Source organism: Homarus americanus, unplaced genomic scaffold, assembly GCF_018991925.1.
Source record: "Homarus americanus isolate GMGI-L3 unplaced genomic scaffold, GMGI_Hamer_2.0 scaffold74, whole genome shotgun sequence".
In the NCBI taxonomy this organism is placed as follows: Eukaryota; Metazoa; Arthropoda; class Malacostraca; order Decapoda; family Nephropidae; genus Homarus; species Homarus americanus.
Window position 1 is genome coordinate 6,041,820 of NW_024716951.1, and position 19,019 is coordinate 6,060,838.

Below are 19,019 nucleotides of genomic sequence, written 5' to 3' on the forward strand. Positions count from 1 at the left end.
TTGTCCTGACACACCACAGATACACTTCTGTTGTCCTGCCACACACTTCAGATACACTTCTCTTGTCCTGACACACACCTCAGATACACTTCTGTTTTTCATACCTGTCAAGGAAAAAAGAACAGTTCATGAACAGGAACAGTTTTCAATAAAGAGATAAAGTCTCCAGCCACCAATATGGGCAGTCACTCAAGTTCTCAAGAGCCATTGTTCAGGATAGTTGGTCATAAGTGTTGTTGGAGGTCTTGAGCCCAGAAAGGAGTAGCCTAGTATGGCAGTTGTTTAAGGTGGGAATTACCTGATTACTCTGAAAGCTTTCCTGTTTATGTTTAAAAGTTGTACCAGAACATTGGATCTTGTAAATTAAGTATTGAATGTGCTTATGATGACTGAGGATCATGATAAAAAAATAGAACCTGGGGTTTTGGGTGAAGATATTTGTGTAGAGCTGATATTGAACTTTTGGTTTTAAATTCTTACTCAGTATATTTTGGGTTGTGTTAGTCACTTCTGTTATTTTCATGTGGTTCTGTTCATCTTATAATTTTATATTGATACTCATTTACTTTCTGCTTTTTTTTTTTAAATTATGATTGCAATGAGTCTGAGTTTTATATGTGGTATGTACAGATATGGTATTTGTTTTAGATCAACGGGGAAAATGTTCCTCTATTGTTTGTGTTGCTGTTGTACCATATAGTAAACTTGTACTCCATCATGTGAAGGCATCACTATATGTGACTGCAACACATGATGGTAATGTATTATATTAATGTGGAAAGAATAGGATTTGTCTTAGTTCACCCAGAATTCACTCTAAATCACATCATAACAGATTAATTTATAAATACATTACAATGTGAAAATAAGACAATGGATACAGTTGAGGCATTTATTACTCAGGGCAAAACATCGAAAGTGTTAGTTTTGGTATTGATGACACAAAGTGTTTCATTCTTTTTTGTGTGGTAAAATATATAGTGTGTGGTCTTTATTTGTACTGTATTGCTAATGTGTGTTTTAGCTATAATGAAATATATTGTTACATTTGATATATTGTGTTTCATCCATACAGTATTTATAAACACTGTGCATCATGATGCCTTCAGCCTAATGCCCCAACAAATCCTCCACCTGTCTAGTGACTATCCAGTTACTACAATTAATTTTCCAGTTGTAGACTTAATAACAAATTGAATAACCAGGAATTTCATCAGTTAACATGCTAATGATTATATATTTAAAGTTTTCTCGACATGACTCACATTGCTTAGAAGTCTTCATTCATGACTTCATCAATATCCAGACCCTCGTCAAACAATGTGGTAAAATTTTCTTTCATGCCTGACAATAACAGCCTCACACTCCAACAGACAACGAGCCGGTGGTTGGTGCTGTTCGACTGAGTCACCAAGCTGCTTTTCACAAGATTTCTGTTAGGCCTCGTCGAACCCATGGGGTTCCTCGCTCTAGAAGGGCAACCCAGGTGAAGTATAGCTAAGTTTAAGAGGAAAACAATGCATTACTTAGTTGGTTTGATAAAGCCTAATTTTTCTGAGTTTTATGGTTTTTCTGGGTATTTCTTAGATTTGCTTCTTTTCAACAGTTTTGTTTTCTTTAAAGGAAATTCTGTTTTAAATACAAGCAAGGATATATTAACTGTGTACAGTACTAAGGTGTTGTTGGCACATGGAGCTTATGGAAGGTGAGAGATTGGTATGGAATATTTATGAGAGCATTGGTGGAGTAAAACAGCAAGAGGAAGACCAGTGAATTAGTGAAGTCAAGAGGTAGTACAGCACTATACTCGGAATTTCCAACAACGAGACACAGGTTCCACCATGAAGAGAGGAAGATTAGTAGAATGTGTTCCATAATTATTGGGTGACAAACCCTGGGTGAGAAGGGTCAGTGTAGCTTAGGGAAAATTATCATGACTGGCCACATGATAGTACCGGTCTCATAGGTAGGAGTCCAGACCACTACTAACTAAGCCTAGGAGAAAAATTCCAGGGTTTTTTTAACAACCCAGCACACCAGGTTTTATTAATCCAGGAGCACTAGATCCAGTAAATTATGAGAATTATATTAAATAGTATATACAGTACAGTACTATGTTTTTTATGAAATAAAGATTATTTGGTGATCTAATTTGTATCTTATAACAGAAAATCTCTCAACAGATTGGGGGACAAATTAGTCTACCTGATGTCATTGAGGAAGCCAATAGTAAGAATTCTGCTTCTCAGAAACCTCTCAGCATCCCCACAGCTTCTCCATCACTCAGCACTCCTCACCCAGAGTCTGGTGAGTTACAGTCACACTGCAAGTAGTCCACCAATTCAATTAAGTTTGTCAGTTGCAAGGGCGGATCCAGGGGGGGTTCTGGGGGTCTGGACCCCACCCCTTTTCACCAGAAAATTCCATTTCTTCTTCTTTAATGCAATATTGTACTCAGGAAATTTTGTATAGTAAGAAGTATTTACTATTGACTTCAGAATATCTCCTAATATCAAGTGCACATGGCTTCAAAATGGCCTTAAAGTGTCCATGATAATGGTCAGATTTAAAAAAAAAAATGGGCAAAAAAAAAAAAAACTGGGTGGACTCACTGCACTCGCCATGTTCCCCCAACCACAACTTCATGGATCCCCCCTTTTGATATTCTTGGATCCACCCCCTAAGTTGCTTGTAATAATAACGGTATTCATAAGGATAAAGTCTTACAGAAATTAAGATTCATAGTAACATTCAAGATACTCCTGTCTGACGTAGAATTGTATGAATGCATTTTTTCTTAAGAAATTTATTCTTCTTAATGTTTAAAAAACTTTTATGTTGACTGAAAAAAAATATTCCCTTATGATACATTAGTAACATTATTATATAAGGCATTAACAGTTATCGTATTTCATGATCACTTTATGTTTCAGATAATTTGGAAGAACCAAGCAGCACCAGTTATGAGAGTCAAGCAGGCTTAGAGCAGCAAGACCCTGAGAAGAAGGACAAAGAAGAAAAGCGTGATGGGTCTCTGGCCCAACTCTTTTTTGGTAGTAAACGTTCAGGTAGACGACAGTCTCGAGGCAGTGGTGATGACAGTCGGGAAAATAGTGTCAGCCCTCTTAGGCGTGGCGGAGACCAGAGAGCATCTCGAGAGAAGAGAAGAGACTCCTCAGGTTCTCGGTTCCCATTGATAGGAGGAGCTTCCAAAACAAGACAAGAATCCCATCCTCTTCCTCCATCTGGGCGCCCTAGAGAACCAAGTAAGGAAAGAGTCACAAAAGATGTTTCAACATCTTCACCGCAACCACTACACACAGTAAGTATAGAAGGAGCAATGGAGACTAATCTGCCTGGCCAACCTAACTTCCGTATCTCTCCATATGATGAGCGGCCTTCACGACCTGCTGATGGTGTGAGAAAAGTGAAAAGTTTTAGGGAAGTGCCCGAACAAAATGCAACTCATCGAGAAATTGTTCGTCGGAAAGTCTCTTCTCAAACTAATGTTGAGGATCAGAGGAGTGTACCAAGCAAGATGTCTCGTCTCTCAGCTTCTCTTGAAAGTCTAGATGGTGATGAGCTCACAAGAAAGTCACCAGCTGTGCATGGGACTCCTAGTAAGATATTACAAACTGAAACGTCTTCATCATCTCAACGTTCATCAACAGACTCTCTTACAACAACACCTCTTCCAGGGGTGTTCATTCGCCATGAGTCACAAAGTCATAATAAAACAGTATTGCAGAAGCATCAAGAACACCTTCAACAACTGCAGCAGCAGCAAGGTGCTCAAGAAGTAAACTCAGGACCATATTCATTAGACTCGAGTATAGGTTTACAGTCCCGGGAATCGGAGGACTTGTTGCGAAAAGCAGCAAGTGTGGACCATGTGTGTTGTACTTTAGAAACACAGATTCAAACAAGGGAACCTGAGACTAAAGAATCCATCACTCCAAAGGCAGTTGAAATAAAGTCAACAACAGAACCAAAACTAAATACAGTGGAAGCAAAGATAGAATCTGGGAAACCAGAGAGCAAGAAATCCCCTGGTCAAATTTTACGTTCTCAGTCCATACACAAAACAGAAGAAACTCCAGTTCAAGGTGCACCTCCAGAGGAGGGTGACATGGAGGGAGAGTATGTACCCCGTCGTCCACTGAGAAAAGAACCAAGCATGAAACGTCTTCCACCAAGGGATCCAGGACCTACTGCAGTTCCAGAATTTATGCGCATTCAGCTTAATCGGGTAGAGAGCAAAGGTCAGTCAGTTATTTATGATACAGAACAAGAGAGAAATCCTAAGATTGAGAGGAAGGAGGTAGAGATATTAAACAAAAAGACTGAAACTCCACTGGTTTCAGAAACCATTCAGAAAGAAGTGCAGATACATGAACAACCTGCTGAGAATTCACTTATCCTGAAAAAGGAATCCATCAACATCCTCACTTCTAAAGAAAGTAAAGCTCCCACCCCATCACCTGTACAGAAGAGTAATGCTCAGGGAAGCAGAGGAATATTCAGAGACACGTCTCCATCTGGAAACACTGTAGATAGTGGAGATGGTGACTCTGGTGCTGAAGGGTCTTCATCAGAGCCCCCTGTAGACCGTGTTGTTCTGAGGAAACCTTTGATATCAGAACGAACACCAATTATAGAACGTGCCTGTTCTGTTACAAATCCAACACCAACAAAATCTAGGGGAGAACAGCCTGAGCTCTTCAAGGTGTTTGCTAGACGATCATTTAAAGTCAAAGATGTTGATAAAGACAAATCTGAATCTTTGGACATTGATGATACTTATGTTGAAGCAACAAGTGAAGTATCGGAGGTAACTATCTCTCCTGTTAGAACTCATAGCAACTCCTCACCAGCTTCTGTTTGCATTGGAAGTTCATTAACATCAGTGTCTCCCTCTCAATTATCAGCCGAGGGTTTGCAGAAACCAAGTATAAATGCTATCTCCTTTAATCGCAAGTCTGTGGGTAATCCAGCTCTCTCATTCTGCCCACCTCCTGTGTCAACCTCAGATTCTCCAGCAAACTCATCATTGTCTACAAAGCCAGTGGTGTTTGTTTTATCCAACAACAGCACTGTAGATACAAGCAGCACAGAAGTTACAGTCACAAGCAGTTCTCGAAGTATCACAACTATCACATCCACAAACGGTATCATGACGAGTAGTGTTCAAAGTAAACCAACCACTACTCCCAATCAAGGTTTAGCTGCACATCCAGTACAGATAAGTCCTACACCTCCTACTGTATCAGATAGTTCAGTCACAGTTTCTACCACACCACCTAGTGGAATAATCAGTAAAATTATTAATAATAGAACCACCAGTATCACAAGTATTAATGATACTTCCAGTGAAAATGAAAATGAAATTAATTTAGCAACACCACCATTAATATCTACTCCATCAAAATCAACACTTTCTTCTCGCTCTGGGTCAGGACTCTTTTGGCCACCTCGCCCACAACAGGATCAAGAGGAAACCCTACAACCATCTCAGCCAACACAAATCCCAACAACACTGCCTAGTCTAATAAATCCTCAGCAAAAGAAATTATCTTTGAACTCGACAAGTGATTATGAAGGAATTCGAGATTCAGAACAAACCGAAGAAATTGAAGTGGAAATATCACCACTTGATATTGGTGCTGCACGACGTAGGTTCATGAGTGGAGGAATGGACCGCTCACATGCTCCAGTTACTCCTCCAACTCAGAATTCGTTGCCAGCATCTACCTCTCCAGTATTAGGGTCCTCACCATCGGGTTCTGCCAGTAACTCACTTGGTAATCCATCATCAATAGTTGCAAAGACTGGACCACCAGTCACTGAGGCACGTAACAACACACCCTCATTCACCATCACTGTGCGTACACAAGCGGCACCTTCAACTAATCGTCTTGATACAACTCCTGTATCTACTTCTATCGTCAATCCTAATGTTGATCTCAACTCCAGTGTGACAAGCAACAGTAGCACCACTAGTATAGGAAAGCCTGAGCAGGGAGCAGCACAGCAGGCAGCAGAAGATTGGAGGGTGCTAGTTAGGCAACGGCGTGAAGGCAGACTTAAACAGACGAAGACACCCGACGCCGAGGAAATTATTATTGAGGTGAGTGTTTTATTTATTTATTTATTTATTTATTTTTTTTTTGTTACTAATCGGCTTGTTAGCCGCTTGGTCATATCTCTGTTACGCACTGTTGGCAAATACTGGGTGTGCAGTGGCTCCTGAATATATCGGAACCTGCTCCAGTGTTGGTCAAGTCTGGTCTTGAATGAGCTCATACTCGGTGCCATCACAACACTCTCTGGCAGATTGTTCCAAGAGTTCACAATTTTCACTCTGAAAAAGTTTGCCCTCACAGTTTTCTGGACTTGTGGCTTCTTCAACCTTGAGCTGTTACTCCTTGTGGGGTGAACGTCCACCAGTTCCAGGTATGTACTCGACTGAGTAGTGCCCACTGAGATGCTTATACACTTTGATTAGGTTGTCCCTTGCCCGTCTGTAGTATAAGCTAGGCAGTTGCTGACGTTCTAATCTCTCTGGGTAACTGAGGTCCCATAAAGCAGGCAACAGTTTGGTGGCCCTCCATTGAACATTTTCAATCTTTTGACAGTCCCAGCATACCTCGGGGACCAGATGGGGTGACAGTACTCCCGACGGGGAAGCACATCACTCTTGAAGATTGTGATGAGCAATGGACCATCCAGATATCTAAACAACCTTCTTATAAGACCTAGTAGTTTCATTGCCTGATTCACCTTCTTCTCACAATGGCCCGAGAACTTAAGTTCATTGTCGACATACACACCCTGGTCCTTTTCACATTCGGTCTCAATTAATGCAGTTTTTCTTCATCCTGTTGGGACATGTGATATGTCTCCTTACTATTGGTGTGACACAGGTGCATCCTCTTGCACTTCGTGACATTGAATCTTAGCAGCCATTTCTTCGACCATTCTTAAAGCTCATAGATATCTTTCTGTAGCTCTTCACAGTCTGTTTGGTTCTTATTTTCCCTAAATAACTTTGCATCGTCCACAAACAAACAACAACAGGCCCAATACACTGCCCTGTGGTACCCTGCTTGTCAAAGGTTCACATTATGATTTCGTACCATTTATCATCACACACTGTTTGCGATCATACAGAAAATCTCCGATCCACGCTAGGACACTTCCCTGAATCCTGTACCCTTCCAATTGAATTCTCAGCCTTTCATGGGGTTCACTGTCGAAAGGCTTGGCAAAATCTAGGTATACTGTATATTGTCGATATTTCTGCCTTGTTTAAGAATTTGAGTCCAAACATCCAGGCAGGATTGTCCCCGCATAAAACTGTGTTGGCAGTCCTTTATAAGGTTGTTTTGTAGTAGATGTTCCATCATGGCATTTCTTCTGATGCTCTCTAGTACTTTACACACTATGCTGGTCAAGCTCACTGGTCTATAATTATTTGTGGAGTGAATATAGGACAGTTGATCTGTAATGACCTTTACTGTCCGGTGTTAGTACAGGAGGAAACTGGAGATGTTTGGTAGTGTCACACTGGGTAACACCCTTGTCACATGTGCTTCTTGCCCATTTGTGTCACTTGGAAAATTTATGCACTTGGTTTACATCACTCTTCCTGTTATTATTCTGTGTCTTTGATCTACTCGAAACATAAGTACTGTATGGAGGTACTGTACTGTACAGTTAATAGATAGGTAGATACCCCATTAGATAGACAGATAGATAGGGTGTATGTGGACTGTTAATTTATCCAGTGGGGATTCTAGTTTATGAACCTATCCTGAATCTATGTTTATAGATGAGAGAAATAGACACTTGTCATTTTGAAATGTATTTAAAAACCGTGATCATAATATATGTCCATACTGTACACTCTAAAGATAAGAAAAACAAACATTACACAAGTAGTATAATCAAACAAATATTATACAAGCAATATTATCAATGATGCCTTCCCCCCAAAGAAGCCAGCTTCCCAGTGGTCAAGGAGAGATGGCAGGTATACTTGTTTCCAGGTATGTTGTTTGACAACGTCCAAATAGGACATCTGTGAGATCCCGACCGTGCTGTTGATAATGGGTGGCTGGGCCGTATTGACCGTGTAAGAGATGCAAGAAGCTTCCATGAACCGGTGGGTCTTCCTGTGCATGCAAGGGCTGAGCCTCCTTGGTGGCTTCGTAGCCCTAACAGTCCTTCCACGGACACCTGGTTCCGACGACCTCTTGTGTCCCCATTGCTCTCACTGCATGATCATTGTCCATTGATGATCGGTTGTCTGTGAGCATGATTGTGGGCTTTCCAAATCAGGTGGTGGTTGAACGGGCACGCAACAAGCATCTCTTGCCCCAGGCTTGGCACTGATATTGGCCATGTCCTGTCTTTCCTCAGGAGGCATATTTCAAGGTTGGGCTGACATCTGCCACCCTGAATCACTTCTGTCATTGGAATTCTGATAACTTTGGGTGGAGTCCCACCATGTGGTCAGGCAGGAGACCTTGTGATCTCAGACCTGATTCCTAGGCTTAGACTAAATCAAAACAGCATTGAGGTCCATGGTTTTGTTGTCCGGGTGACTGAGTAGGTCCTTCTGGATATCTACATTGAGCAGGCTTCGCGTGACTTGATCTCAGATGGTCTCGTCCTCATAGCTGACGTCTGTGTCACACCCAGCCCTGGTGCACTTCACACTTTAGCTACAGACAGATGCCTGCCTCTTGACTGTTTGTAAAGTGTCACACCTGCTCTCCCTCTTCCTGAACCAGGTGGCCCAGTTGCACCCTGCTCACCACCCTGTTATTTCTCCCAATGTCAGTCTTCTGATTTCACGAAGGAGGTGGGTCCCATCCTTGGTTGAGAGCCTGCCCTCCAGGTTCCTTTGAAGGTCTCTGCGAAGAATTTCCTTACAGCACTCCAGGAGCTGCACTACATCTATGTCCCCATTCAGGCCAGTGGCAGTCTTGTAGGTGACCCATCGATCCACAAAATAGGGCCAGACCTCAATCAGGCCATCAGTGAGCTTGGGTCATGTGGCCTTCTGAGGTTTGGGTTCTCTCGTCATGGTCACAACCGGCAATGTGGCAGTCATCTCTGGTGGGTGCATGTTTGCTTGGTACACATCAAGCACCTGGATGGCCTGTTTCAGACAACTCTCGGGTCTCGTATAGGCTGCTCTGCATGGTGCAGGGCAGCTGCATTATAACTGTCTCTTGAATGTATTGGACTTAGTGTATCCTTCGTAGTGTACATTCTTATCCCACTCACTGCGCCATCAATGTTTATGGATCAGAGGAATAGACACTTGTCATTTTGAAATGTTTTAATATCCTTGATCACAATACATGTCCATACACTCTCTGAAAGACAAGAAAAACAAACATTACATAAGTCCAGGTGAACCTCGAGATGCGATATCCATCGAATAGCCATTGATATCCATTGGTTGGACTTTTTTTATCTCTTGTGCAAACTATGGGTTGTATATACTCAAATTAATCGCTGTCTTGCAAGGATTCCAGCAATGCAAATTAAATTTTTCTACATCAAGTCGGTGGCATTTTATAAGGAAACAGTATTTAACCACACAGCCAACCCACGCACTACAGCCATGTTTGGTTCTTTGTCGATCGTAAATCCACCATTGCATGGCTCCACGATTATCAGCCAGCATCGTGCATTGTACTTATCATCGGTGTTTTTTTTTTTTTTCTTATTTAGTGAGAAAACAGCCCTAACATTTAGTTTGAACTGTGTTATGTTGACAATGAAGTGATATTTTCTGTGTTTTTGTGACTGTAAGGTGCGTCGAATCTGTTGTTTTGAAAATGTGGTCAGTGTCAGCTACTGTCATTATTTTTGTTATTGTTCACTCTGTTTTTGTGACAAGTGCTTTTGCTATGTGTTCGTGACTGTGAAATGAGCAGTGTAACTTTGAAAATGTCTGGGAAGGCCAAGTCATCCAAGACAACCGTGTCTGTCTTTGAGGTGAACCTTGACATTGATAAGCAGCATGATACTCCCCAGAGGCTATGTGGGAGTGACATCTCCACTCTATCTACAAGAGTCCCCTTAGCCTCGAAGGGGACATGTGATAATGACCAGACTTATTCTTCAGAATGTGGTGAGTGTCATTTAATTGTTTTGTACTGATAGTAGTATTATAGGAATTGTTTTGTCGGTGATACATGTGTTTGTGACTGGCTGGGAATGTATCCCATTGAACCCTATGTTATAATGCTCCCTATCTATAATAATTCACCTAGTGATGGGTTTTTCAGGAACCTAACCCCATCATTTATCGAGGTTTACCTGCAGTATTATCAACTAAATTACACAAGTACGGTACTATAATCAAACAAACATTATACAAGCAGAATTGTCAATGACTGAATTAAAATTAAAATCTCATACGGTAGAAATATTGTAAAAAAAAATTATATTTTCAGACTCGTCCACCAGTGTCACGGAACAGCAAAGTTCTCGAAATGGCCAATAACTTCCAGAAGCTTCAGGTTGCCTAGCAGAAGCTTTATCAAGGACGACCTTGGCCTAAATGATGACAAAAATAACCTAAGTGTCTGTCTCTTGGTACATCTGGTACATCAGGATGAAAATTAACAGTTAAACCAAAATTTACATTATTGTTTAAATTTACTTTGTAAAGACCATGACTGAAGCCTTATTATAAATTCAAGTACTACGGTGTCTGTAACCATTTACAGTACTGTATACATAAAGATGGAAATATATACAGTACTCCTTTTTGAAGTGGCTGACAGATGTTAAGTGCCCTTCAACATGGGAAGTTATTTTTTTTTTATTGTTTTTTTTTTTTTGCTTTTCATACTAAGTGATTCTCTTAAATTTTTTATTTGCCTGTTTTTAATTCAGTGGCTGAATAATAGTATAGTTATACTGTAGTGAGTTATCCTTGCAGACTTAGAAAGGACAAGGGCCCAATCTTTTTACTCCTCTGCAAAAGTTCAAAATCTGACAGTACTGACAAACACTGTACTGTACAAGTATGTGAACAGAGAAGGATAACAGTACAGTATATCATTGTTACAGTATATAAACATTATGTGTATGGTACCTCTTGCCAAGGACTTATGGACTATCAACTTGACGGTGGTGCAGATACTTGTGTGCCCTGTTAGTTTTCTGTAGTGATGGCTGGGTATGTACCGGGTAATCAAGTGATGGTCTTAGGTCATGTGATATATTTCTGCTGCTGAACTGTTTGTAGATAAACAAAATTTATATTCTGCTGTGATTTTATTTTTGCTAAAAAAAATTTAATTGTGCTGATATTGGATAATTTTTTAACTTAGTGAAAAAGCAGCACCTAATTTTACATGTACGAGTATCAGAAAATAATTACTATTAGATAGTATGAGATTTGTACGTTTCATTCTTTAAACTCCTTAGAGAAATCTAAGTTCTCCAAAAATGCCTTTTTGTTTTAGTGTAATAAAAAAAATTACCCGGTAAGTGGTTTTTCATATATTGTTATCCAAGACAATAATTAGGATAAATAGATAAAATATAGTTAGGATTATAGTGTAAAGGTAAAAACTATGTATATTGTACAGGAAGAGACTTTTACAGTTTTATGAATTATTATAACACAGTGTAGATCCTTTAAGAATACCTATAACAAACCCAAGGCTCAGCAGTTTAGGTGCGGTAAACACATGATGATATAGCTATAGTAAATTAATTTTTATATCCCTGAACTTTTCTGAGTGGAATGTAATAGATATTATTTTTCTGTCATAACTCTTCCAGTAGTTCAGTTTGTAAGCTGTACATGGAGCTGTTATGGACAGTTACGATATAGTGTACTTAATGATTCATACCCCACAGATCAAGGTTTGTATCAAGTCGTCCCTGTGTCAAGTCTGTTTGATGTACATAGCAAACAGTTGTGACAGAAGTGGCTTTAAATTAACAAGTATGACAAACATGTAAAATATATCATGTATGCTCTACAAGGCATCGTAATGATCCATTAAAATGAGCAAAAGATAACACATTATGTAAGTTGTGTAAATAGTTTGTAAATATATCTTGACAAACATGTATAATACTGTATTTGCTTTAGGGGTATATGGTGTATCAGGGTTATTAAATGAATTTAACAATATTCTGGTATTTGATGCATTTGTAACATTTTTCAAGAGATTTGGTTTCAGAGTCAGCTGACTTATTGGTACCTTCTTCATCTTGAAGGATACAAGACAAATCGATCCTTGGTACTGCGTTCAGTCTACCTACCTTTCTCTTTTGCAAAGAATAATTCTTGTAATGTTTCATACTTTTTACTTTGCTAACTAAATAATCATTAGTGACAGCTGATTTTAGTTCACCTTTGAGATGAATCCTGGTAATTTTTGGAATTAGAACTGCCCATAAAAGTAACAAAACTTAAACTGTTCAGTCTTGAGAGACTAGACATAACTTATATCCTTTGGTGATTCCCAGATAATTATGTGTAGTAATTACTTACATGCATATAAGTATTTAAATTTCTTTAGAGAATTGAGAAGCATTGTATATCCAAAAAGTTTTTGTACATTCTGCAATTTCCCCACCAGTTATAACTCAATGCAACCTAAATTAGTACAGTATAGAAGACTAATGCAGTCTGACAGAGTGATAGTTATTATGAGAAAAATAATATACTCGTACATCCTAGAACAAGGGAGTTAAACAAATAATTGTGACCACACTCATACCATTCATGAAAATGATGATTTATGTTTTCATGGGATACACATGTATACCCCTGAGGCACAATTGTAATAGAAGCATTACTCTTCTGTTTTCTCTCTATTGCTTGTTGCCAGTATCATATACATAATCAGATTATAAAGGCTTTTCCTCACACCCCCACCTCAAGACCATTGTTTACAGACAGTTGTTTTCCCAAACAGATCTGCCTCACTCTACTTCTCAGCCTTTTTATAATGTCACATCAGATATCTGGCACCTTTATTTCTTAATAGGACTATTTTATCTCTGTGATAAATTTTGTTAGTACAGTAGTTTTTTATTCTTTATTAAAATTGATAATCAGACAGAAAAATTTATATATATTTAACCTTACTGCTTCATGTATTCTGACATCAGTCTTGTAACGGTGTCTAGTCCAAGTATCTTTTTGAAATAAACTAGTTTGGTTTTATCATTCATTTACTGGTGTGTATTCAGTAATATGGAATTCTGTTTGAAACTAAATACAGTAGCTTAATTTTAGAGCACCTATATTTTCTTGAAGAAATACAACCTAGTCAGTAGCTGTTATTTGTTACTGATTTCCTGGTTTTATACCGTGTCAAGTGCCTATGTTCCGACACTTTATTTGCCTCAGTATCATGTGATAATTTCTTCCTAAAATTTTATCCTTGTACATTGTGAGTGTTTGACTTTGTGATGAAATAATTATCATGTGATCTTTCATTTGATAGGCTAACACTGCAGATTACTGTGAAAGAATAATAATTTTAAATGAGAAGCTACATGTGTGTCTACAGTATGTGCCTTTACTAAAGATGTACATAAGGGTGAAGATAAGTGTTTATTAGCTCTATATCACAAGACAGTGTGTAATGTATATCAATAAAACTCTGGTAATGTTGACCATGGCCCTTCGTGTTCTTATTTATTCTTCTGGTGTCCTTCATGATATGTTGTAAAGCTACTAAGGTATAGCATTATGCTGAGGCCCCTCTACAGTTGAGTGCACGTATCCCTGATTTACGATCAACCTATTTATGATATTTCACTTGAACGGTGGTGTTACGTATTAACACAAGAAATCTGCACCAGATGACAGTCAAGGTAAGTCTGTTCGGAGATTCATTCTTGTAACTTAAGTTTCACCATGGAAACGAACTTCTGTCATCAACTTTACTAAGTTTTAACAAGCTGGAGCAAAGAGTTTGTTGTCACTCATTGACTGTGAACAGCAGGATGAACAACCTAATAGGAAGGCTTCATGAAGGCCAAGTTGTCTACACCCCTCAATTGTGTCACTGTACACACAGGGGAGGGGGGAAAAAAGTTGTCTTCATTATTAGGTTGCTAATATTTACATCATTGTGAGATAGAGGAGGTCACAGTATACGGTCTCTCTCCTCCATCACAATACTGTATACCCTTTAGTAATTTTTCGGCCAAAATATTCTTTTCTCTCAGAATTGGAATTTCAGGGACTTCAATAATTAAATTCATCCAGAATAACACAAAAACACCAAAATTGCAAGTAATTAGCACTGAAAGGTGTCTTTAAAATCTCCCAAACATTATTTTGACCACAAATTACCCTGCAATTGAACCATGAACTATATATTTGGAATCAGCATGCTCAGGAGTACTTTTACTGAGATTTTCAGCCAAATTTATTCTTTGGCCAAAAACACCAAAAATTTTAAGCCCTACCCATCAGTAAGTTTTTGGCCGGAATATACTTTTCTCTCGGAATTGGAATATTGTATAAGGGACTTAAATTAATTACACCCAGAATAACACAAAAACACAAAATTGCACCCGGGGAACCCATAGTTGGCAAGTAATTAGCATTGAAAGATATCATTAACATCTCCCAACACTACTTATACACTAAACTAATAACTCTGTACACACAGTAAAAAAAGTACTGCACGGACTATAATCCGTGCAGCACGTTTTTTAAGAACGAGGGATAGTGGAATATGTGTGTTGGTCCTGTATAATGGTGTTAGCCCTGCTTTCCTTGCCTGAGTGTGTCCTCACATATCTGTTACTACCATAGGTAGGTGATGTATGGATCATTACAGAAGTCAGCAGACCCCCCTGTGCGATACCTTTTTTATTCTGTACCTGTATACAGGTAGTAGGATATGCACTTATAAAATTATGAATTAATATTATCACTGTACAGAAGTAGTGTTGGAGAAGGTAGTAGGTGGCAGGCAGCTACCAAACAGGGAGGTACTACCGCCTGGGAAGATATTGGAAGCATAATGTGTTGTCTAATGGTAGACCCTGCTGCCATATGGCATCACGAAAATTGTGACCAAGTCCCAGTTGCTGATCAGACTTTCTGCCTCATTTACACACAATTGCAGGGTCTCAATTGTTTCTCTTACTTGGACAACACAACATACATAATGTATATCGTTTCTCACTCTTGATTTATTTTTTCATTTTTGTATTTATTTTTTTTTATTAGTTTGCTAAAAAAAAAAAAAAAAACTCGCTGCTACTGGTTCACAAAGAGATAAGTTTAATATCAAAGTTTTACCAAAAGTTTTGCCAGTACTACTGTATTTAAGAAATGTTAGAAGCATATGCAAAATAATTAAAGTGACAGATCCACACTCATCAATAGAAAAATAATGAGATACACAGTTTCACACAGTCAGATTCTACCATCACATCACCCCCGTGATGAAAGAGAAGAAATGGGCGTAATATATATCCTGGACCAGTGTCGAGTAGATCCAACCCCAAGGGCTATAAACATATACTTCAACACCTCCATTAGTTGTGATGTTAATGATGGACAAAGGATGCTTCCTTTCTCACTTAGTGTAGTAAAACACAATAAACACACATACACTAGTCTCCATCTAGTAAAATCACCCTATGTACGTTGACTCTGTGATGTATTCAGAACACTATTTATTGTAGGAAATGTTGATGATGTTTAGATGAATATATTTATAGGAGGGCTCTTACTTCTTGTAGCACCACCATAATATTTTCTCCAGGAACCATAAGTAAGTTTTCTGCTATTCCAGTATGTTAACTTGATGATGCATGCAAGGAACACATTTTTCTTTCTCTTAATGTTGTCTGTGTGGACTGTTGCTAACTTTACCTGGTTCTAGGTTATTGGAAATAGAAGAAAATGCTTTTGAAGTGTTTCTTGAATCATTTTAGGGTGTTTATTACCGTACGAAAGCACAGTTTGGGGTAAAAAAAAAAATCACCCCTGAAGTTAAAGGCGATAAACAAAGTTTGGTACAATACTTCTCTTGCTCTCAAACTACTACGAATTGATGTAGTTTTTCCAAAGTAGATGCACTTACTTTGTACAGTAGTATATTGAATTGAAACATTCCCAATAGATTGATTATACATTTCTTCTGTTGGGTTCCTGAACTAGTCAGCCTGCAGTATTCTGTCATTGGAGCTCTGTATACATGTCTTGCCCAGAGCAGTTAACTGAAGGGGTTGCCAGATGATGTGTATGTCCATTATCTGTCTCAAGATACTCCAGCCCGGTTTCTCCCATAACCTTTCACTGAACAGTGTGACCATGAGGTATTAGTAGGCACCTACCAACCCGTCTGCCCAGTTCCCTCACTCCCCAGCCCGATCCCCTGAATCTTTGGCCCAGTCCCAACCATTCCCAGGCCCAAATCCCCCCACTCCCTGGCCTTATCGCATCACACACACACACATTATATTGCCATCCATTCATTCATATTACGTACTGTAATGTAAATCAATAGTAATAATGATAATAATAATATTAATAATAATAATATTATTATTATTATTATTATTATTATTATTAATTCAGTATATTTTTTTTTAATTTTTACAACTGGATAAGCATGTTTATAAATTATGCTGGTATGCAGTTCAGCATTAAAAAGTAGGTACGTACTTCTGTACAGTCTATGGTACACGTAGGCCATGGGAGTGTAGTCCTTTTCTTTCCTACCCTGAAAGTCTAGGGGGTCCAATTTTCACTGTTTTCAGATTATTTTGAACACACTCTTGGCTACGTATCCAAAGAATCCCTTAACCAGGTTTGGAACAGGCGATTTACTACTTTGGTATTATTTGGGGCACAAATCTGCAATGTAGTAATCATTGTAGTCTGTGAGGGACACAGCAGGGCCACGAAATGGCATTTTCGAAGCAATAAGTCTCGTCACACCTACAGAGGAGACAAGAGTGGGGGGACTCTGCTCCTGCTAGCTTTTGGACTCTTGCCGTTTCTTGTGCCACCGCTGGATGCGATCGACTCGAAACTTCAAACTTTTGAAAGAGAAGTTTGTAGTTGAGGGATCATTTCGCCATGTTCTCCACCTTTGTTCCTTCTTGCCATACACCCGGGCAGCAATGCGCTCAAGATTTCCTTTCATTTTCTTGGAATCAAGGTTTTGGTCACATGATTCATGACCCTAGGTGGACCTAGGACACACATCCCCACTGTAATTTTCGAGGGACACGGCAGGGCCACAGAACGGCATTTCATAAGCAATAGGACTCTCCACATCTACAGAGGAGACAAGGGTGGGAGGACTCTGCTCCTGCCGACTTTTGGATTCTTGCCGTTTCTTGTGCCGCTGCTGGATGCGAGCAACTTGTGACTTCAAACTTTCGAAAGAGAAGTTTGCAGTTGATGGATCATTTCGCCACGATTTCCACCATTGTTCCTTTTAGCCGTACACTCGGGCAGCAATGCACTCAACTTTTAGTTTCATTGTTGAAATCATTTTTGAATACGTACACATACTAAATTACTTAAGTCAACTATCAAAATTAGGGTTCAACTTAATATAGTAAGAGGCCCACCTACACCTCAGCCTGCTTTTGTGATGAGTCATTTGTTAATAGTGGTGATGTATTTGTTATAGTGATGACTAATTATGGTGATTCATTATAGTGATGACTCATTAATAATAGAATTTTATTTGTAGTGGTGATTCATTTGTTATGACGATGATTCAGTTCTAGTGATGATACATTTGAAGTACCTATACAGGTAGTGATTATATGGTACAGGTAGTAGTGATGATTCAGTTGAAGCAGTGAAGATTCAGTTGAAGTAGTGATGATTCAGTTAGTATACAAGTAGTGATGATTCAGTTGTAGTAGTGATGATTCAATTGAAGTAGTGATGATTCAGTTAGTGTAGTGATGATTCAGTTGAAGTAGTGAGTAGTGATGATTCAATTGAAGTAGTTATGATTCAGTTGAAGAAGTGATGATTTAGTTGAAGTAATGATGATTCAGTTGAAATAGTAATGATTCAGTTGAAGTAGTGATGATTCAGTTGGTGTAGTGATGATTCAGTTGTAGTAGTGATGATTCAATTGAAGTAGTGATGATTCAGTTGAAGCACTGATGATTCAACTGAAGTAGTGATGATTCAGTTGAAGTAGTGATGATTCAATTGAAGTAGTAATGATTCAATTGAAGTAGTGATGATTCAATTGAAGTAGTGATGATTCAATTGAAGTAGTGATTCTATTGAAGTAGTGATGATTCAGTTAATGTAGTGACGATTCAGTTGAAGTAGTGATGATTCAGTTGAAGTAATGATGATTCAGTTGGTGTAGTGGTGATTCAATTAATGTAATGATGATTCAATTGAAGCAATGATGATTCAGTCGAAGTAGTGATGATTCAGTTGAAGTAGTGATGATTCAATTGAATAATGATGATTCAGTTGAATTAGAGATGATTCAGTTGGTGTAATGATGATTCAGTTGAATTAGAGATGATTCAGTTAATGTAGTGATGATTCAGTTGAAGTAATGATGATTCATTTTGTGTAGTGATGATTCAATTAAAGTAATGATTCGATTGAAGTAGTGATGATTCAGTTGAAGAAATGATGATTCAATTGAATAATGATGATTCAGTTGAATTATTGATGATTCAGTTGGTGTAGTGATGATTCAGTTCATGTAGTGATGATTCAGTTGAAGTAATGATGATTCAGTTGGTGTAGTATTGATTCAGTTGGTGTAGTGATGATTCAATTAGTGTAATGATGATTCAGTCGAAGTAGTGATGATTCAATTGAATAATGATGATTCAGTTGAATTAGTGATGATTCAGGTGGTGTAGTGATGATTCAGGTGGTGTAGTGATGATTCACTTAATGTAGTGATGATTCAGTTGAAGTAGTGATGATTCAGTTGAATTATTGATGATTCAGTTGGTGTAGTGATGATTCAGTTGAAGTAATGATGATTCAG

The 19,019-nt window shown here is 38.6% G+C and overlaps 1 protein-coding gene across 7 annotated transcripts in view; it reads left to right on the forward strand.

Annotated features, from left to right (window-relative positions):
* The window catches only part of LOC121858726 (mucin-17-like), a 65,820-nt gene extending 52,144 nt beyond the window's left edge, over positions 1 to 13,676 (forward strand). For all 7 annotated transcript variants that reach the window (XM_042355349.1, XM_042355352.1, XM_042355348.1 and 4 more), the window contains 4 exons: positions 1,374 to 1,486; positions 2,184 to 2,307; positions 2,934 to 6,127; positions 10,476 to 13,676. In XM_042355349.1, the coding sequence (XP_042211283.1) occupies positions 1,374 to 1,486; positions 2,184 to 2,307; positions 2,934 to 6,127; positions 10,476 to 10,550 (3,506 nt within the window). In that variant the 3' untranslated portion in view covers positions 10,551 to 13,676. The remainder of the gene's footprint in view (positions 1 to 1,373; positions 1,487 to 2,183; positions 2,308 to 2,933; positions 6,128 to 10,475) is intronic.
* Positions 13,677 to 19,019: the final 5,343 nt, after the last annotated feature.